The 21,186-nt window shown below is 46.2% G+C and overlaps 1 protein-coding gene across 2 annotated transcripts in view; it reads left to right on the top strand.

The window, feature by feature from the left end:
• The window catches only part of Zfat (zinc finger and AT-hook domain containing), a 181,160-nt gene that overhangs the window by 24,226 nt on the left and 135,748 nt on the right, over positions 1 to 21,186 (top strand). For both annotated transcript variants that reach the window (XM_052747939.1, XM_052747937.1), the window contains exon 2: positions 10,750 to 10,926. In XM_052747939.1, coding sequence (XP_052603899.1) covers positions 10,750 to 10,926 — 177 coding nt within the window. The remainder of the gene's footprint in view (positions 1 to 10,749; positions 10,927 to 21,186) is intronic.

Genomic DNA, 21,186 nt, shown 5'->3' with positions numbered 1-21,186 from the left:
TAATTAAGTAGGGTAATAGGCAGAATGGTGTCTAGCAAAGTCAGTGGTAGCTTTGTTTTGATTTTGTTGTACTGTCATAGATGGCCACCAGAGGGCAATGTTAGCACATTTATTTGCTTATAAGGTTGTCCACCTGGAATGGTGGTTCACTGTTGCCTGTGTTTTGGGTCTGTTCTCAAGCTGTGCAGTGGGTGAGATTAGTAAGTATATATGGTCTGGGTGAATTCACAACGAGATTTTTCCTGTTTTCCATCTTATTGCTACTTAAATAAATAAATCGCAGTAATAACACACAAGGAACAAAGTTCCTTTTCTAATCTACTGTCTCTTCCAAATTGTAATTTTTCGTTTTGATTATGAGTTAGGGGCACAAGACTAGCATTCCTCACAGCAAACGCCATGAGTATTTCATCAAACAACACACTGGCACTGCAGGTCGCCTATGTGGCAGTCAACTTGGAAGGTCTTGGTGAAGCTTTGCTGTTATTATTACTTATCTGCGTGGGAGCTCCTTGGCTGCTCATTAATGTCTATCAGCCCCAGGCTTCTCTTTTGTAAATGGGGGTAATGTTGGTGGTGATGATTATGGTGACAGTGTGATGATGGTAGTGCTGGTGTTTATGGTCCTGAGGGTGACAGTGATGATGGTGATGTGCTGTTTATGGTCCTGAGGGTGACAGTGATGATGGTGATGGTGATGTTTATGGTCCTGAGGGTGACAGTGATGATGGTGATGGTGATGTTTATGGTCCTGAGGGTGACAGTGATGATGGTGATGGTGATGTTTATGGTCCTGAGGGTGGCAGTGATGATGGTGATAGTGATGTTTATGGTCCTGAGGGTGACAGTGATGATGGTGATAGTGATGTTTATGGTCCTGAGGGTGACAGTGATGATGGTGATGTTTATGGTCCTGAGGGTGACAGTAATGATGGCGATGGTGCTGATGCTGGTGCGAATATTGATGTGCTGATGGTCTTGAGGGAGATAATGTGGATGAAGGTGATAGTAGTGATGGTATGATGATGATGATGATGATGATGATGATGATGATGATGATAATGATGGTGATTGTCAGGAAGGTAGTGATGATGATGATGATCGCGATGATAGTGCCGTGTTTAAGGAAGACAGCTCATTTCACACAATAGGTTCATTTTGTATTATAAAAGTCCTACACATGGTAGGGAATGTGACTTGTTACAATGTCTCTTATGACTTTCTGATGAGGTGCTAGTGTCTTAAGGGAAGGTAGAGGTGTCTTTTGGGCTGGCAGCATCTTGGCAAGGTAGTGTGACAAATTCCTGCTGTTTTATTCAGCTGTCTCCATTCTTGTCTTGAAGGAGTGGCTTGCAGCCTGGTGTGTGCAGAGTGGGAAGTGACGTTGTACAGGGCGAAGAAAGAGCAGGAGTCAAGCTTTCCTGAGTTCACAGCCAGGCTGCCCAGTACTTGCTCTGTGCTGGGCCTACATTGCTCCCATTGAATTGTGAAAACATTACAGTTGGTTATTGATGCAGGCAGCTTGAACACTGAGAAATATCTTTTAATGGTGTGATGAGAAGCCAGCATATCCTATTCTATTTATCTGTGTTTTTGTCTTTTTAGTGACATGTAAGGTGTTAGTACTTCTTGAAATAGATGCTGTCCTACAGTGGAGAAATACAATAATAAAACCCATTTCAGAGGATTGCTTTGAAGATTAAGTGCACTTAGTGTGAGCCTTGTATGGTATTTGTTGGTAGTGAGAGCTTGGTGAATTTGAGCCTCCTTCTTGTTTATTTCATCCTTTAAAATTTTAGTTCCAGCAAGTTTTAATACATGTGATGGTGTCTTAGCATTTCTCTTGCTGTGAAGAGACACCATGACCATGGCAACTCTTATAAAGAAAACCATTTAATTGAGGCTGGCTTACAGTTTCAGAGGTTTAGTCCATTATCTTCATGTCAGCGTGCAGGCAGGTATGGTGCTGGAGAAGGAACTGAGAGTTCTGCATCTCAACCTGCAGGGGCGAAGGAACCGTGTGCCACACTGAGTGTAGCTTGAGCACAGCAGATCTCAGAGCCCACCCCCACAGTGACACCCTTCCTCCATCAAGGCCACACCCACTCTAACAAAGCCACACTTCCTACTAGTGTCATTCCCTGTGGGGGCCGTTTTCTTCCAAAGCACCACAAATAGTCATGATGGTGGTGGTGATAATGGTGACAGTGGTGGTGATGGAAGTGGTGAAGGTGGTATTCCTGATAGTACTGATAGCAGCAATGGTGATGATTGTGGTGATGATGGTCATGGTAGCGATGACGATGGCGATAATGGCCATGGTGATGGTGATGGTGTTTGTGATGATAGTGACATTGGTGATAGTGTGATGATAATGATAGCATGGGACATATCCACAGGCGGTTCAAGGCTCTTCAGAGGAAATGGAGTGAAGGAAAACATTCTAACCTGATTTGCTTCCCTTAAAGATAAAGGAAGGGTAAGGACTGGAGAGATAGCCCAGTGTTTATAGTGCTTGATGCTCTTTCAGAGGGCCTACGTTCTGTTCCCAGGACCAATGTGGTGGCTCAAAACTATCTGTAACTCCAGTTCCAGGGGACCTGATGCCCTCTTCCGTCCTACAAGGGCACTGTATGCAGGTGGTATACATATATGTGTACGTATACTCAAAACACTACTACACATAAAAAAGAGTAAAGGAAGGAAGTACTTTCTGAGCCTTCCACACTGCCTGCTGCACCAGGACGGTAGGTGGGAGGGGCTGTGATAGTGCACAAAGCTGCACAACCTGAGACCTCATTCGTTATGTTGGCTGTGACAGAAGTCTGGCTCTATGTTGTTAAAATATTTCCACTCCTATTTGGGAGCTCCTAGCTTCTGTGAATTTAATAACTTCCAGACAAGTGAAAAGCAGGAAAACAAGAAGTATAAGAGTGTTCTTGCCGTCTTGTCTCAGAAGACAAACAGTTCAATAGGGACTTGGCTCTGGCTGTTGAACTCTCTGGCAGTTAATACATCCAAATAGAAGCTAGTTGGAGAGTAGAGAGGGTGATTTATGCTCATCAAGGAGCAGAAGTGAGAGATATTTTAAAGTACAGTCTTTATATGGAGTGATTTAATAACCTAGCAGTGTAGCATTTTGTCTTCTTGTGTTTATTGATTAATACTTAAGCATTTTGCTATCATTAATTCATCTAACTGATGGGGTCTTAATGGATCTCCATTGGTACTATTACTGAGAGGAAGATGCTGGGCCATTGAGGCTGTGGTTATAGCTCACGAGTGAAGGCAGCGTGAAATGTACTGGGAGGTATGGGATAGGCAGCTAGGGGTTCAGAATCTGAGTTTTTACATCAGTTCCCAGAGATGGGGATTTAGCGTGGACTGTACCTTGGCTGTGCCTCTGGGTTGTAGAATATTATTTTAAGATGTGTTACATTTGTTTATGCTGTGGAACATTTCTTTAATAATGCACAGATGTGTTGCATTCTTTTATGTTGCATTTGTTTAACTTTGTGAAGCTGTGTTACTTTGCTTGTCTAAAACACCTGATGGTCTAATAAAGAAGAGCTGAACGGCCGATAGCGAGGCAGGAGAAAGGATGGGTGGGGCTGGCAGGCAGAGAGGATAAATAGAAGGAGAAATCTGGGAGGAGGAGGAGAGAACGAGAGGGATGAAGGTGGAGGCCATCAGGGGCCAGCTACAGAGTGAGAGTCAAAGTAAGATTACAGGAGAAAGAAAAGGAAAAAGCCCAGAGGCTAAAGGTAGTGGGATAATTTAAGAAAAGCTGGCAAGAAACAAGCCAAGCTAAGGCCGGGTATTTATAATTAAGAATAAGCCTCCACACATGATTTATTTGAGAGCTGGGTGGTGGGCCCCCAAAGAGTAAAAAGCCAAAACAGTAAAAGAGCAAAGAGTAAAAAACAGCAAACAACACCTCTGTGAGCTGTGTTCCTCCCTACCTGCAAGTCCCAGCAGTGTGCTTGAAATTAGATGTCTTGTGCCGCTTCCTCCTGGCCTCCATTGTCTGGGGAGAAATCTGCTGTCTCCTGAATGAGTTTTCTGATAGGAAATAGTTTTGTTCCTCCATTGCTATTCTTACGTATTTATTTGTAGTTCTCAGATGTTTGATTATATTTCTTGGAATAAGTTTACTGGAGTTTATTCTGTTTGCGATTTGCTCAGCTTCTTGAATACATTGGTTTATTTTTCTAAAAATTTAGGAGCTTTCAGTTGTCATTTCTTTACCACATTTTCCCCCCAGTTTCAACCTCTCCTCATCCCTGGGCTCTGATGACATAGTCTTAGCTCTTTTACTGTGGCCCCTGGGTCCCTGCACTCCACTCAGTGTCATTGCTGGGCCTCTGATGTGTCCTGCTCCTCTGTCCTCGGCATCGCCAACCTTCCTGTTCTGTTCATCTTGCTTTGAGCCTGCCGTTGAAGGCTCTTGTCTGTTCCTTTTTTGGTGGCAGTTGCTTTAGTTTTCTGTTCTAAACTTTCCAGTAGGTATTCTGTTACCCTATCTCCTAGATGAGGAACTCCAGTTCCCATCTCCTATGTTACTTGGCTTTGCTTTTGAAGACTTTTTTTGTGGTGGTTGCTTTTGTCCTCATCAAATCATCCTGCTGTCATGTCATCTTGCTGATGTCTGTTCATGGCCTTCTCTCCTTCCACATGCCATTTTCCTGCTTCTTGAAGAGTCATGGGGAGTGAATGGTGACTGAGTCATGGCTGTTTGAGCTGTGAAATCCTGGGTCTTATTTAGCTCTTCTGCCTTGGCTGGCTCCCTTGACTCTGTTGTGGTTGAGAGTGATGTCCTCTTACTTCCAGTGGTCTTGAATTCATCTTTCCTGCTGCTTCTTTTGACACTGGACTGGATGTTAGAGTTTAGGCTCCCAGTGTGCTGGGTGTTGGAGTCCAGGCTCCCAATGTGCTGAGTGTTGGAGTCCAGGTTCTCTGGGCTGGGTGTTGGAGTCTAGGCTCCCAGTGTGCTGAATATTGGAGTCCAGGCTCCCACTGGGCTGGGTGTTGGAGTCCAGATTCCCAGTGTGCTGGGTGCTGGAGCCCAGGCTCCCAGTGTGCTGGGTGCTGGAGCTCAGGCTCCCAGTGTGCTGGGTGCTGGAGTTCACGTTCCTAGTGTGCTGGGTGCTGGAGCTCAGGCTCCCAGTGTGCTGGGTGGTGGAGCTCAGGCTCCCAGTGTGCTGGGTGCTGGAGCTCAGGCTCCCAGTGTGCTGGGTGCTGGAGCTCAGGCTCCCAGTGTGCTGGGTGGTGGAGCTCAGGCTCCCAGTGTGCTGGGTGCTGGAGCTCAGGCTCCCAGTGTGCTGGGTGCTGGAGTTCACGCTCCCAGTGTGCTGGGTGCTGGAGTTCACGCTCCCAGTGTGCTGGGTGCTGGAGCTCAGGCTCCCAGTGTGCTGGGTGCTGGAGCCCAGGCTCCCAGTGTGCTGGGTGCTGGAGTTCACGCTCCCAGTGTGCTGGGTGGTGGAGCTCAGGCTCCCAGTGTGCTGGGTGGTGGAGCTCAGGCTCCCAGTGTGCTGGGTGCTGGAGTTCACGCTTCCAGTGTGCTGGGTGTTGGAGTTCACGCTCCCAGTGTGCTGGGTGCTGGAGTTCAGGCTCCCACTGGGCTGTATGGTGGAGTCCAGGCTCCCAGTGTGGCCGAGTGGTGGAGTCTAGACTCCCACTAGACTAGGTGATGGAGTCCAGGCTCTACATTACCCCCATTGACTCTGGGGTGAATTGGTAGACTCTAGACCTGTACTGACTCTGATAACAGTGGGTAGGACAGTGGAGTCCAGGCTGTCTAGTACCTCTCTGTTGCTGTGTCAAGGCCAACCAGGGATAAAAGGGCTGATGGATCTCAGTGCTTCTCGTCTAGGGGCACTGTAGCGGAGAGCTGGCATGTGCCTTATGGCTGGATGCTTGTGAGAGTCCTGGTTCCCTCTCAACCTTTGAATGTGGTACGGGGCTCGGGCCAGTGTTTGCTGAGGCATTTGGTTGTGGTGGGATAGAGGGTGCCTGTCTGGCTTGGTAACCCTCACTTGTCCTTTGGGTGGAAAACAGGCTTTGGCTGTAGTTTCCAGTTCTGTGACTTCTTCAGCTCCAGGCTAGTTGCAGGAGGCAGAATGAAACCCAAAGCATGTATGTCAGTCATTGCTCTGCTGCTTCCCAGGTACCGTGGTTTCGAGCTGGCCTGTTTCGAGTTTGCATTTCCCTGTGTTTGTCTCATCTGAAGTGCCCTGAGCTTTTATCTGGTCTTAGTGAGAAGAAAAAGTTCATCTACCCCATCTGTCTGGGGCCATTTGGAACGGCAGGAATGCACTGGGCTGCCTCTGGCCAAGGTTGTATGTCTGTGCAGGATGCCTGGCTTGGCCACCCCCCATATTCTGACCCCAGGCTCTGCATCTCCTCAGTGTGCCTGGCCCCTCACCTGCCCTGTCCTGTCTTGTCCCCACCTGGCTTTCAGTCACTTTCATGTGGATATAATCAATTTTAGGAGAGTTCGGAGTCCAGGGTGTTGAGAAGGTGCCAGCAGCCGTCGCCCTCTCCTCCTGGCCTGGGTTGTCAGAGTCTGGCCTCATTAGGCTGGTAGGCTCTAGCTGAGGAGCATGTCAGCCTTGTAGTGCCCTGCAGGAGAGTGTAGGATTTAGAAATTGGCCATGTACTGTGTGTTGCCCCAGGCACATGCGTATGTCTGCCTCTTGAGAATCCTGCCTGACTCCTGGTCTACTCAGGCTTCTACTCCTGGCCAGATGAAACAGACTCAGAGGTATTCTGGGCCACCTGCCTTCAGCCTTTCATGTGTTGAGTTAGACAGATTTAAGTTCTGCCCGGAGATGTGTAGGGGGTCAGAGGGTACCCAGGAATCCTGCCATCCAGTCCTGAGCAATGTCCCAAAATAGCTTAGAGCAGTGGTTCTCAACCTTCCTAAGCTGAGGCCCTTTACTACAGTTCCTCATGTTGTGCTGACCCCTAGCCATAAAATGATTTTGTTGCTACTTGGTAACTGTAATTTGGCTAGTGTTATGAATCATAATATAAAAATAGCTGATATGTGAGCCCTGTGCTGCATAGGGGTCATGACACACACAATTTGAGAACCACTGGCTTAGACTGTCACAGTCTCTCTAAGGCTGTTTCCGTAAGGAAGAGTGTTGTGCGATTTGAACCAGAGTTCCTGAACCCCACTGTTCATGTCAATGAAAACCAGTCTCTTCTGCCTTTCCCCATGCCGTGTCTGGAGTTGGAGTGAGCATGGGGACCCTGAAAGGATGGGAAAGGCTCTTACTGATCTGAGGTGGACCCTCCCTTGGTCTCTGTCTGACTCTGTCTCTGATACACAGTAGGTCTAAAGGAGATGGACCAGGCACACAGCGATTCTATCGGTTCTAATTCTGTTTGTGAATGTTTCACAATGAGCAGGAACTCATATTGTTACTTCAGCAGTAAATGACCTCTGCAGGATAGGGGCTCGCATAAGGGCCGAGACCACAGATGCCAGAACAGGGCCAGAACCCTGTTTTGTTCTAGTCATGCTTAACGGACTTACAAGGAGCAACAGCACCAAGTGTTAGATGGTGTGCTAGGTGCCAGAATATTCTTCCCATTGACTGCAACCTGCTACTTCAGCCCACAGCTCCACTAATGCTCCATCATTCCCTGGGAATGGTCACCTTCTGGGGGGCGCTGGGGCAGAGCCCTTGTTTATCTTAGGGTCCCCAAGGCAGGTAGGCCAGAGGTCCACAAGGACCTGGCTGTTCCTTAGCTTAGAGTTTAGAGACAAGGAACTATTTTTGCCAGCATCTTAAGGGTTTCCTCTGCACCAGTGCAGAGTAGCTGCCTCTAGCCAGCAGATAATTCCGGGGAATTGCATGCTCATAACCCAGACTGCTGTGGGTCTCCTGTGCTAAGCATGTCATTTTCTCTGAGTTCTTTTGTTAAGGAAGAGAGCATAGTAATTGGACCCCAAGATGCACCCACATTATCACATCTTCATCAGAGCTAACTGACAACATAATTACGACTATATGTCAGGATATAAGATATACTTTTTCATATCTGGCCACTGTAGAAATAAAAGTGGCTCTCCTGTTATTATTTTGGTGTATTAATAATCCTTAACACCTGGTGGGTACAGCATGGTACAGCACCCCCTTTTATGTGCTTTGACATTTGGCTGTTCAGGCATGGCTTTAAAAACATCTCCAGGAAGTGCCCTGTTATTGTCTGTGTTGGAGGCCTGTGTTCAAGAGGGCATGCCCTGTGCTTTGTCCTGGGTGTCTGGGGCAGGCAGTTATTGAAGACACAATTAGGTTGTTAGTAGCAGAGCAGAGGCCTTCACCTGCCTGCCCTCTGTTGCTCATTTCCAGTCAGCAGCAATGCCCTGCCTGGTGTGTGCTTCTCTGTTCCTGACAGACCCCTCTAGTGGCCTCCTCTATCATACCATAACCCCCCCCCCCCCAATTTCTCTGTCTCCTCATGCAACTCAGGTTGTTGCTATTTTCTGGTACAGTAGGTGAACAAATCCCCCTCAGAGGACTGGGGTGATGGGCCAGGTGGAGCTCAGCAGGGCAGCACTTCAGGGAACGGGTGCAGCTTGGCAGTGAGGGACTGGGGACCAGCTCTGAGAGCGAAGCCATCACTGCTGGACCTTTCAGCCATATTAGTTCCTGTCCTGGCTCTCCTCTTCCTTCAACCCCTCAATTTCTGGGAGCTCTCTTCCTATTTGGTGTCTTCTGGGATCTGCCTCTTGCTCCCCTGTGGCTCTGACGCCCAGCAGTCCACGCTGAGAAGCCTCTGTCCCTGTCAGCCTTCCCTGGTCCAGTTTTCCTCTCTGAACCCTGTCTCATGGCCACGCTGCTTGCCTGAGCCCACATTTAGGTGAGTGGCCCTGGGTCACAAACCAGGCCTTATTTTTGTCGTCACTCCGAATCACAGGTACAGTCCACTGCCCAACAGCTAAACATGCAGTGGGTCCCTGGGAAGCTCATGCTAATTAATAGCAGATGGCTGAGGTAGGTCTCACCCCTGGGGTACCAGGGCCCTCTCTGGTGCTGTCATACAAAATGTCATCAAATTTATTTAATCTCCACGTGTTTACTGTGCCTTTGAACTAAGAGAGGCCTTATAATAATTCTGCGGCCCTTAGACTTTCTCCCCTGCTAAATGTCACAGAGTTCTCAGTCCCCGGAGAACATCTGTGAAATAATGTTAGAATATTAGACTGATAGAGGCCATCTGGGAAGTTACACCATTGCAAACAGTAAGAAATAGTGGTTCTGTGTTGTCTTGTCGTGGTGGTACGAGGGTCACCTCTTGGCAGGTCTGGGTCTAGATTCAACTTTGTCTGCCCAAATCAGATCAGGGCTTGTCCATGGCCTGTAGGTGATATGTTAGTTCAGCATTGTGTGTTTAAATTTGTTTTAGACAGGAATGGCTTTAGTCCTGTAGGTATCCTGAATATTTTTACTGTAACTTGGTGGAGCTCTGCTCACAGTTTCTAGCCACACATATCCATGCCAAAACCAGGTATCAGGCTGTGGTGATTAATACTCTTCATTTGACAGTCCCTGGGATCACCTGATCATGCCTCAGATGGATAATCTAGATTCTGTTAATCTAAGTGGGAAGACCTCTTCTAACTATAAGAGATAACCATTCCATGGACTGGGGTCCAGACTGAATGAAAAGGAGAAAGTAAACTAAGTATTCATCTCTCTCAGCTTCCTGATTGGCAGTGTGACCTCAAGCTCCTGCCACCCGTGTTTTCCTCCATGGTGAACTATGAGCCCCTTAAACTGTGAAACAAGGCCTTGGAGCATGGTGGGATAACCTGGTGTCTGTTGCCAAGGAGGCTGTTGACCTCCTCTGCCCACTGGCTTCAATCACCCAGAGAGTACTTGAACTTCTCCAAGGTCACGCCGCTTTATAGTGTTTAGGGATGGGAGTTGGAAACTTAACCTGGGTCTGCTTGGTTGCAAACCATGGTCTTTTATATCATACCAGTCCACTTCAGTAAACATGTAAAATGTCAACAACAACACCAACAACAAAATCTGCCTCTTAATGGCTTTTGGATCCTAAATATAATATTTGATATATATTAGTAATTATTTTATCAATGAAAAATGAGTTCTTTCGCCTCATTCTGTCTTCTTACCTAATATAATGTTAGGAACAAGAGGGATTATTAGTTTTATTGTGAAAAGTGATCATGTTTTAGGTAGGAATTAACTGGCATGAAGTAACACATTCCCAGCTTTTGTGTCTCATCAGTGTTGGAGCCAGGTGCTCAGTCATGGCAAGGGTCTCAGCTCTTGGCAAGTGTTGCCCTGGCCGACCTTTGCCTGCATCTGGTCGGAGAGAATTTGGCTGGAATGCTGAGCCATTCCCAGTGTGCTGCTGCCTTCAGCAGAGATGGGCCAGGGCTTAGCTTCTAGACCAAGGCTGTCTTTCCATTGACTCTGCTTTCCTGAAGTCTGGGCTGCTGCGTGGATTTGGGTCAGTTTGGGTCACAGGGAGGTCCATGCTACTCTCTTCCAGAGAAAGACTTGAACTACTGAAAAAAGAATTTTCTTCTTGTCGTGGCCCCCTGAGGCAAAGGTGAACATAGTCTGCAGGAGGCTGATGACAGTGAATACATGGATTCTCTCTCTGGTTTTCTTGTTTGTTTGGTTTGTTTTTTTGGCTCTTTGGAGTAATCATTGTTGATGTGACAGAGAAATAACAATATTTTATGTTTTTTTTTTCTTACAGAAAATACAGCCATCTTCATGTGTAAATGTTGTAATCTTTTCTCACCAAATCAGTCAGAACTCCTGACCCATGTTTCTGAGAAGCATGGTGAAGAAGGGGTCAATGTGGATGATGTCATCATTCCTCTCAGGCCTCTGAATACTCCTGAAACCCCGAACCCAAGCAAGAGCGGAGATGGTAAGGACAGCAGGCGTGCTGGGTAGGGACTTGTGATACAGGAGCACTCTAGATTACTGTGAGGCCAGCTCTCTGGTTCATGGATACAGCAGACACTTAGAAAATCTACCTGGAGCCACGTAATTGTCTGAATGTAGATCTTGTGGAAGATCAGATCTTTGAATTTCCTACCTAGTAGCTCTATAGGTGTCCCTCTAATACCTGGTCAGTGATGTGTGTGTGTGTGTGTGTGTGTGTGTGTGTGTGTGTATGTGTATATATGTGTGTATGTATGTATGTATGCATGTATGTATGTATGTATTTATGAGTCAGACTCTGATGGAATAAAAACAGGAAACTGACCCCAGACAAGTGTGGGGTGAATTCAGCTTTGGCACCCACCAGCTGACTTATTTAAAGCAAATGAAGTTTCTTTTCTAATGCTCACTTTACCTCTCTGAGAAATGGAGACAAATATTCATATCAAGTCAGAGAAGGTACCTCCTCTGTACTAGGTTCTGCACAGGTGAGGAGGAAGGGAGGGGTTGTTATACACTATCAATAAATTACTATCTGTAATCTTGGAAACAGTGTCTCCAAAGCCATATTATAAACCTAGAGGAAGGTTCAGATCGTGAATCTTGGCGTCACACCGCATCCTTCAGGTTCACAGTCAGTGGGAAAGTGAGAGCCATCTGTCTGCAGCTGCTGTACCTCTGTCCCTGAATGAGATCAGCTGCAGCAGGTGCCATGGATTAGAGGAGCCATCCAGGCACTGTAATTAGGTCCCTGCAGACGATAAGGAAAAGATACAGTGCAGGGGGAATGGCTGCAAACAAGCTTAGAGAATTTCCCCACCAAACCCTTTATATATGGTGAGGGACAGCAGCCAGGCTCCTGAGTAGAAGCCCAGGCTGGGTGGTAAATGTCCCATCGAGGGCTTCATTAACCGCTCTCCTCATACAGTTGTTCCTTCCTGGGAACATTCAGACTGGCACTCAAAACAGTCTGGCCCATTGATCATCTGTCGGACATTGTTAACAAGGAGACTCCAGACAAAAACCATTTGGTTAATAAGTCCCTCTGACAGTTGATTGGCTTGATCTGTTTGGGAGGCATCCAGGCAGTGGGACCAGATCTTGTGCTCATTGCATGAGTTGGCTGTTTGAAACCTGGGGCCTATGCAGGATTGTTTGGCTCGGCCTGGGAGGAGGGGACTAGACCTACCTGGACTGAGTCTACCAGGTTGACCTCAGTCTGTGGGGAAGGCTTTGCCCTGGAGGAGATGGGAATGGGGGGGGGGGGTTGGGGGGAAGGTGAGGGGGACGGGAGGGGGGAGAACAAGGGAATCCGTGGCTGATATGTAGAACTGAATTGTATTGCAAAATAAATTAATAAAAAAAAAAAACTTAAAAATAAAAATAAAAAAAAAAAAATAAGTCCCTCTGGCTAAGGCCTAGGGTGCTGGAGAAACATGTCTGATAGATGATTAAGTTGTTGAGAAGCTAGAAAGTTTTGCTAGTTGCTGTTTGCATGGCATGACGAGAAACTAAGAAAATACAGCCCCTGACGTGGCAGAGGAGGAGAAGGAATTCTCTCGGGTCAGCATCACCATTGTGGCTGGTGTGTGTGCCTGTGCCCACCTGCCTCCACCCTGAGGGCTCTAGGACAAACTGTCCTCTCCCCGACAGAAAAGCACGTCAGTGGGAAGTCATCCATAGTCACCTCTCAACCTGCAGGGAACGGTTGGTACTCTGAAGAAAGGGAGAAAAGCCTTTCCTGGGCTCTGGGATCAGTTTCTCCCTAGCACAGGGAGCCTCAGTTCCCACCTTTTCCCTGCCAGGTGAGGAGTCCTGACTCTGGGGAGGAGCCAGTAGGAAAGAGACCATCTGCAGGAGCACTTCGCAGCTGAGCCTGCTGAGTGAGGCCTCCCAGGAGAGGCTCCAGTTAAGAAACACCTTGATTCTGTGGTTTGAACTCAGGAAAATGGGTGGTGTCTTTAGCAAACTCACCTGCCTGGTAGGAGTCAGTGGGTTAACATGGCCAGCATGTGAGGGTGGCTTTTGCAAAGTTTAGTTCTTTTTCATCAGTGTGAAATGGAGCATGAGTCAGACAGAGAACAATTTTACATTGCTGTTTCTTTTATAAACAAGAGCTAGAAAAATGGTAGTAAAGCCCATGTGTGCTTCCGGGGAGTACTATGGGTGGGTGTTTTGTGAGATGTATATTCTGACTTCTGCCCTTCCTTCCCCTCTTTACCGAAAAGATGTCATTATCCACTCAGGACCTCCTCCCCTTCCTGATGATATGACCTGTCTTTGACCCTGGACCCCCACAACTGCTCCCTCATGTCTGTCTCTCCCTTTTATCACCTGAGGTCACCCTTCTGCCTGGGAAGCTAGCTCCTCAAGGATGGCTTTGTCCTGCTCACTCCTACATATCCCTTGGCCTTAATCAGCTTGGGCTGATCTGGAGGGACTTGGCACTAACCATGTGTCAGGTCAGAGTACCTCCCTTTGGGCTCTAGAACCCCACTCCGAGTCTCAAATCAGCCTGCCCTGGCTGTGTGTTCTCTGCGTCTTATGGTGCTTTTTCTCACTTATCCCAAGGATGGCTTTGAGTCATTCCTCTCTAGGGGTCAGAGCCCCAGCACAGGGCCTGGTCCACCGTGAATCCTCCTACTCAAGTGTCAGATGAATGTGTTCCCATTTGACATGGTCGTCTTCCGTTTTCTTGATGTTGGCTTTGCTGCCTTCTCTTGTCTCTTAGAGGACCTGCTCCATCCCATCTTTCACTTCTCAGGAAACATCATTAGTGACCATCAGAATATAAATTAAAATGACACATAATTGAAATTTTTTATTATCAAATTGGTGAAAGCTCTTAACCATATAATAGTATTCTTGGTTGATGTGAGTATGGAAAAATAGAAGCTTCTAGACCAAACTGTTTCAGAGAGCATCCTGATGGAACCCTTTACAATTCTAAATGAGCACACCCTCTGTCTGTCCAAGCAGAGCCTGCATAAATACACGTATATAGTGTTCATGGTGCGTTGTCTTTAACCTGGAGAGAAGAGATGGGCTGTCAAGAAAAGTTAAGTGAATTGTATATTTTCCGTAGAAGGAAATACCACACAGACATAAAAAGAACCAGAGAAATGCTAATAATATGTTAGTGTGTGCTTGAAGTTTGCAAAGCTGAGCATGCGTGAGCTTTTCTCTGTGCCTTTATATCCACTTTAGTGTTTCCTATGCTTTGGTCCCTGTCTATGCATTTCAAGTTTTTTATGACCTATTTTTCAATCCGCTGATTCTATTTTTACCTACCTTTTTTGAGATAAAACTGACATAAAATTTCACCGTATTAACAATTGTGGAGCATAAATTTCCATGGTTTTAAGCATGGTCAAAATGTGTACACTATTATAGTTACCTAATTCTAGAACATTCTCATCGCTGTAAAGCAAAACTAAACCAACACTTGTACCCACTAAGCAATCATGCCCTGGAGCTCACTGACTGACCTTTGTGTCGTGGATATCCATGCTCTGTATGCTTCATATAAACGGGAGTCAAAAAGCATGGCCTTCTGTGTCTGGCTCCTTTCACTTAATGTGCTTTTTTCATGATTTATCCACATGGTAGCATGTTCGAGTCACTCTTTTTTATGAATGAATGGCATTTCAGAGCATAGATATATTATACTTTGTTAGTTCATTCATTGTTAATGGACATCCAGCTTGTTTCCACTTTTTGGCCACTGTGAATAATGCTTCTATGAACATTAATACACAGATTTGCACATAAATGCATGTTTTCATTTCTTTTGAGTACATACCTAGGAATGGAATGGGTGGGTTATGTAATTATGTGTTTAAACCTTTTGAGTCTGTGTGTGTGTGTGTGTGTGTGTGTGTGTGTGTGTGTGTGCGTGCGCGCGTGCATGCACATGTCTCTGTGTGTGCATGTGGAGGCCACAGCAGGATGGTATTTGTTCCTCTCTCATTCTCTTTTATTATTTTGAGACAGGCCTCTCTCATTGTGAGCTCAACATTTTGGTTAGGCTGGCTGGCCAGCAAACTCTAAGGATCCACCCATCTCCACCTTTTATTACGTGTGTAGCATAGTGAGAGGTTAGCAACAATAACATAATACAGAACAATTAAGACGATAGTCTCTAGTAGAATTGTCAATATGGCTAATCTTATACTTGGGGCCATTATTAAGTAAAATAAAAATTACTTAAACATAAGCACTGTGATTCCTGGGTAGTTACTCTCATGACCAAGATGGCCACAGAATGACTAACAGGTAGGTAATATGTACAGTATGTCTATGCAGGAGGAAGTGTTGATGTCTGGAGATTTCATTAGGCTATGGATTTGTTTGGTTCTGGAGTTGCTCATTTGGTATGTTTGGAGCAGAGTTGATCATGGATAATGGTGATCATGAAAAGTGAAACTTTGTTGTGCTGAGGTAGGTCAGCAGCACAGGCGGAGAGTCTCACCACTGAGCTGCTTTTCTGTGTCATTTCATGTATGTATATGCAGATATATTTATATATAATTTACTTTGGACTTAAATTACTCTCTGCTACATTTTGTCCTTTTCTTTTGTATCTAGTAGAAGATTAAGTGCTTGTATAGTTTAATTTTAAAAAGTATTTCCTAAGGCTTTAATTAAAACCAGGTTCTTACGATGAGACAATGTCTTCCAGTCTTTCGTTAGGGGCCCCGTGTTCTGTTTCTCATTGTGAAGGTCCGAAAAGTCAGAAGCTTGTCCAGTCTTACTTTCTCTCTAATGACTTCCACTCAGGGTTAACCTTCACAATTCATTTTAACTTGAGAGATACTTGAACTAGTTTAATTAAAATTTTAACCGAGTAGTAATTGATTTATTGTTTTTCTCTCCCTTTATAACATGAAGGTTCCTAAATCCTTTGGTTTATTTGATAGCCCTTTAATCTTCTTTGCTCACAGAGGATGTGGTCTGCAGAATGACCTTTCACTTTCTCCCTCTTGCAAATCAAGTCTCTGGCTGTGATCCAAGCTGTGATCCAGAAAACAAAATTGCCAAGTGGATCAAGTTCATTCTCCGTGGTGTGTGTGTGTGTGTGTGTGTGTGTGTGTGTGTGTGTGTGTGCATGCGTGTGAGCATGACTGTGATATATGGTTTGTTGTGTGTGTGCACACACGTGTGTTGGTACTTGTGTGCATGGAGGGAGAGCTGGGTCATTGTGCTCATTTAATGATGAAGAATTTACAGGTCTTCCAAGAGCCCTGTTTAGGCTGTTTCATTTTCTCCTCCTTTGTGGACCCTCAGTAGGCTCTTGTTCCTTTTCCTTATCATCTTTTCCTTCCTCTCTACTTCTGTATCCACTCCCCGTTGGCCGTGGGTCTGCTTTGTGCCTGGAGGCTATGATAGGTGCTGAGGGCTCCTAGGTGCCATGCCTGTCAGCTGTGCCTCGCTGGTGGATGAGGAGAACTACTGTGAATGCAGTGGCTGAAAGCTTTTGGGGTGCTAAGCCTGGTCCGCTCAGGGGGCTGGTGTTCTATGCTCTGGCTTGAGGGTAAAAGGAGGCTTTCTAGGGAAGTTGATGTCAAAAACTTTAGACCTGTTTTGTTGTCTCTTCTGGACATTTTAAACAGATAAGACCATTTTGAATGATGTATATGTGTTTTGCTCTAACATGGTTGTGAAATTCACTGACTAAGACAGTTCTGTTCAAATCTTACCTTTGCCACTGACTAGTTCTGTGACCTTGGGTCATATTAACTAATTGTTGCAAGTGTCCATGTTCTTTTTTTTCAAACCTATGAATTTTACTTGTTTTGTCATAAATGTGTGCGAGATTGCTTGTATGTATATCTATACACCACATGTGTGCTGGTACCAGCAGAAGCCAGAAAAGGACATCAGATTCCATGGAACTAGAGTTACAAGTTGTTGTGAGCCACCTGATGTGGGAGGTGCTAGGAAACAGACTTGGGTTCTCTGCAGGAAGTTGCAAATGAATGCTCTTAACCACTGCGCCATCTCTCCACCCTGTCTGGGTGCTCTTGACCGTAATTGGGATAGTGCTGATGAAGAGCTGGGGATTAGATGAAGGAGTGCCTGCGAAGTGCTCAGCATGGGGCCGTGGTGTACGTGCATCGGCATCATTAACCGTGGCTGTCATTTCCACGGTATGGCGGATAAAACTGCAGGGAGAGAACAGCTTTGGCCTTTGGCCTCCAGTGCCTCAGCTGTGCTGTAGAACAGGATGCAGTCTTTCCCCACAGAGGGATATGGCATTGTTCAGACACCTAAAAGGCTTACACTGCCTGGGTTCTGATAAATAATTCATTGTCTCCTCTGTTGCTTCCTGGGCTTTGGAAATAAATGTCAGGAAGATTGACTGTCAGGGTCCTACAATGTTAGTCTTTCCAGATTTTCCAAGATCTGGAGCTGTTGTAACTGGAGACCAAGCTGCCATGAAAGAACGCTGGGAAGCTGGTTGTCTGTGGTGCAGCCATAATAAAATCAGTGTGACCTTAATTCTACATTGGTTTCTTGGTGTGTGAGCTATTTTAAAACAACAAAATCAAGGAAGAGCACACATTGAGTCAGAGTGAACAGGAATGCATGCACACCTAGAAGTCACGTGACCGAATGATGGCCTGGGTGGGAAGGTAGTAATTCTTAACTAAGCTATTACACCTCAGAATGATAAGGCTATGTTGGAATAACAAACAGTTGCCATCCTGTCAGTCATTCTTGAGTACACTGCCCGCTGTGACAGTGGCCACATTTATAACAGGGGCTCCGGAAAGTAGAGACTGTTCTGTGCTTAGAAACTTGAGCTGTAGAGAGGATTGAATCCAGGGCTGTCCAACTCAAAGACATTTTCTCTGCTCTGCACACTGGCTCCATCCAGATGTTTACAGCTGACCATCATTAGCCAGCACTGAGGGGCTTCAGCAGGGAGGTCTGTGGTAGAGAATAAGGACACCCACATTCCAGCCCTGCATGCTCAGCAAATGGCTCTGGAAAAAGTGCCATTTTTGTTTGTTTCCTACAGAGTGAATTGTGTTTGTTGTACACATCTCACAAAGTTTTTATAACAATAAGATGAGATGATAACTGGGAAAGAGCCTCACAAATGAGTGATGTACAAAGGAAATGCTTACATTATTAATTTTTTTATTTTGTTGGACTTTTTTTTTTTTTTTGGTTAAATGTAAAATCCTCCACCTGATTCTTTCTGTTCTTTGACAGGGTTTTTGGCCTTGAATCTCCAAGGGTGATTTTATGACAAAGAGAGTTGACTTCAAGGGCTCTCTCTGCCCCTTTCGTTTGTTGGCAACTTAGAACAGAAGACACAGCTCATTCTCCAAAAACCTCTTCTGCTGGCATCATACAGTGATCATTTTTTCCTTACCTGCTTGCTTTTCTCCAGTTCTGTTTATGATCCAGTGAGACCCAGGAATTAAAAGGCAGCTCAAGCATCAGGGTTTATATTAGGAGGAGAGGAAAAAGACGTACGAAGCGGTGGTTGAGTGCACATTCTGTGTGTGTGTGTGTGTGTGTGTGTGTGTGTGTGTGTGTGTGGGTGGGACACAAGTCAAGTGAAGACATGGCTGGTCCTGCCTCAGTAGCTGTTGGCAGTATCAAGGAGGTGGTGCTAAGATTTGGACTGGGCCATATTCTAAGATGTGCATTTGGGTCTGACTGCAGGGAAGGACGTGAACATAGGTGAGGGGAAGAAGGATGTATGTGCATGTTCAGTAAACTGAGCAACCATACTGGATGGTGTAGGGGGAAGCAGAGGCGAGTGGAGCTGTGTTCTCTCTCTCTCTCTCTCTCTCTCTCTCTCTCTCTCTCTCTCTCTCTCTCTCTCTCTCTCTCTCTGTGTGTGTGTGTGTGTGTGTACCATGTGCTAAAGGGCTCAGAGAAAGCCTGGGGTTGTGTTACTTTTCCAAGGGAGACATGAACAATGTCTGTTTCCTTCAAAATGAGCAATAATGACAGACCAGAGAATTGATTTCATCCAGGTCTGTCTTGGTGACCCAGTGAGTTTATTGGGCTCACTTACAGGAGCTCAAAGGAAGGATTACTTACAGGAGCAAGTATGACGTAAAAACAACTGCTTCACCAAAAAGTGCCTCATTTCACGGGTGACAACCTCCTTACAGTTGCATAGACGGAGCCTACCCTTCCCCTGACCCACTGCCTTCCTCGGACTCTAGGACCTCCTGAGACATGTGCACTGGGAGGCTGGTATAGGATGGGAGGCCAGAATCTTAAGACAGGGTTGATGACCCTTGCCAGGCCTCCTTCTGTGAGGGACGGTAACAGAGGATTTGGATAGTGTGACCAATCAGAGCTGCTTCACTTCTGAGAAGACAAAAGATACATCAGGCTTGGTGCACAGTGTTCCCCAATACCTTGCCTGAGGATTGTGGGGCAGATTTACCCAGAACAATGGAACATTCCAGAGCCAGGAAATGATGAAGAGACAAGGGCTAGTGGCAGAAAAACCCTGGAAGAGAAGGCTTGTACAGATAGGAGTGGACAGAGTTGTCTGAGACCAGAAAGAGTGCTTACTAGACAGACTTGAGGACAAATGGCCAGAGCTCAGTGACAGACTGAGGTAAGGGATTCAGGGAGGAGCAGAGGAGGAAGCCTAGCCCTGCCTGTCCTGATGCTTTGACTTGAGGCTGCCTAGTTTTCCTCCCAGTCCCAGAATTCTCAGCTCTTCGTGAAATGTGGGTAGTTGACAGCAGCAACTTGTTTTCAGAACTTAAATTATTCCAAGCTCATTTATGAATATTTCATTTTTTGCTAACTAATTGGTTTCGAGGATCTGAATTATGGATGTAGAGGATGGAAGATTAGTTTTGTCGCTGTTGTGTTGGAAGCTTTCAGGGCTGATTTTATTTCTTCCTTAACCACCGGAATCCACACTGCTCATTAGTTTACTTCTTCTGGCTTTGTGGGGTCAGGCCACTGGGTTAGGAGCTAAGGGATATAAAGCATAATCGGGAAAACTCTTCCTGCAGAGAGCCCCCAGTTTATTGGCAAAGAGACTCACGGACAGTTTGTCCTGCTGCTCACTGTGCTGGGCTACCACTGTGTGTCATCAGCCCAGCCCAGCCCAGCACAGTACGTCTCTGGACAAAGCAGAGGGCACCCTTTACACTGAGTTTCCCAGGCCTTCAGGCAAGGGCACAGTTCTCCACAAGACGCTAGCCACAAGGATCATCCTCTTTGAATGGCTAGCTGCAATATGGGGGATTGTTGTGGTCTTCCTCAGGTTTAGTAATTTGCTAGAGGAACTTATAGAACTCAGCAAAGTACTACATGTATGACTGTAGCTGGGACTAGTATGGCTTTATGTGGAGCTTTGGGTTTCCCACATGGTACTGGATGTCAACACTTCCTCCCATCCTTCGTTTATGATGAGATCAAGCTTGATCCAGGGAGTCTCTCCAGCTTTTCACTGCACATAGCTGTTGCCGGGTTCTAGAAGACATACTGCCCATGTGTGATCTCCACCTTCCTGGGGCTTCCGATCCCTTCCCCTCTGGTCCCTCTGGAGGTCAGAGGTATTATGTTACGTTGCAAAGTTCCCATCACATGTCACCTAGACCAAAGCCTTCAGGCAGACACAGATGCACCTATCAGGTCCTGAAGGTCCCCCAGGGCAAGGACTAGACCTCTCTGTAGGTTAAATTCATTTTGACTACACAGCTTCACGCTCAGAGCATCCAGAGAGCAGCTTCTGTCCGCACAGCAGGGCATCACTCACCATGGTCTTAGAGCTGGGCCACAGACTTCAGTCAGCTGCTGTGTGTTGGGTTGTGCAGCTCAGCTAATGGCTGTGAAGTGGGTGTTCTGTAGATTCTGCTAATGCTGCTTCTTGGATATTAATCACGGTTCCTTCAGGTTCCATGTTGCTGTAAAGAATAGTACTAGGAAGTTTTCAAGACTTTGACGTAAAGGCTTTGTTCTTATCCATTCCTGGATTCCTTCCTTGAACCTTCAGTGCCTCCTGGAACCCAGCCTCTGTCCTTGGTGGTATCCAATCCTGGCAAAGGGACCAAAGGGCACATTGTCTGGTCCCTTAGTGTGTTTTCATGTCTGTAAGCACCATTTTCTCCCATTTTTACCCACCCGAGATACCCTAGTGAGACTGAGCAAAGTCTGAAATAGTGCTGCCTACCCAGGCCAGAGAAGGCTGTGGCCTAGATCCTCAGGCAGTACTGACCTGTGTTTGGCATTGTAGCTCTGCAGAGGT

The sequence above is a fragment of the Peromyscus californicus genome, unplaced genomic scaffold (genome assembly GCF_007827085.1).
Source record: "Peromyscus californicus insignis strain IS unplaced genomic scaffold, ASM782708v3 Scaffold_20__1_contigs__length_68692818, whole genome shotgun sequence".
NCBI classification, from domain to species: Eukaryota; Metazoa; Chordata; class Mammalia; order Rodentia; family Cricetidae; genus Peromyscus; species Peromyscus californicus.
The sequence above is the reverse complement of the archived record's forward strand: the minus strand, read 5'-3'. Positions and strand labels throughout refer to the sequence as shown.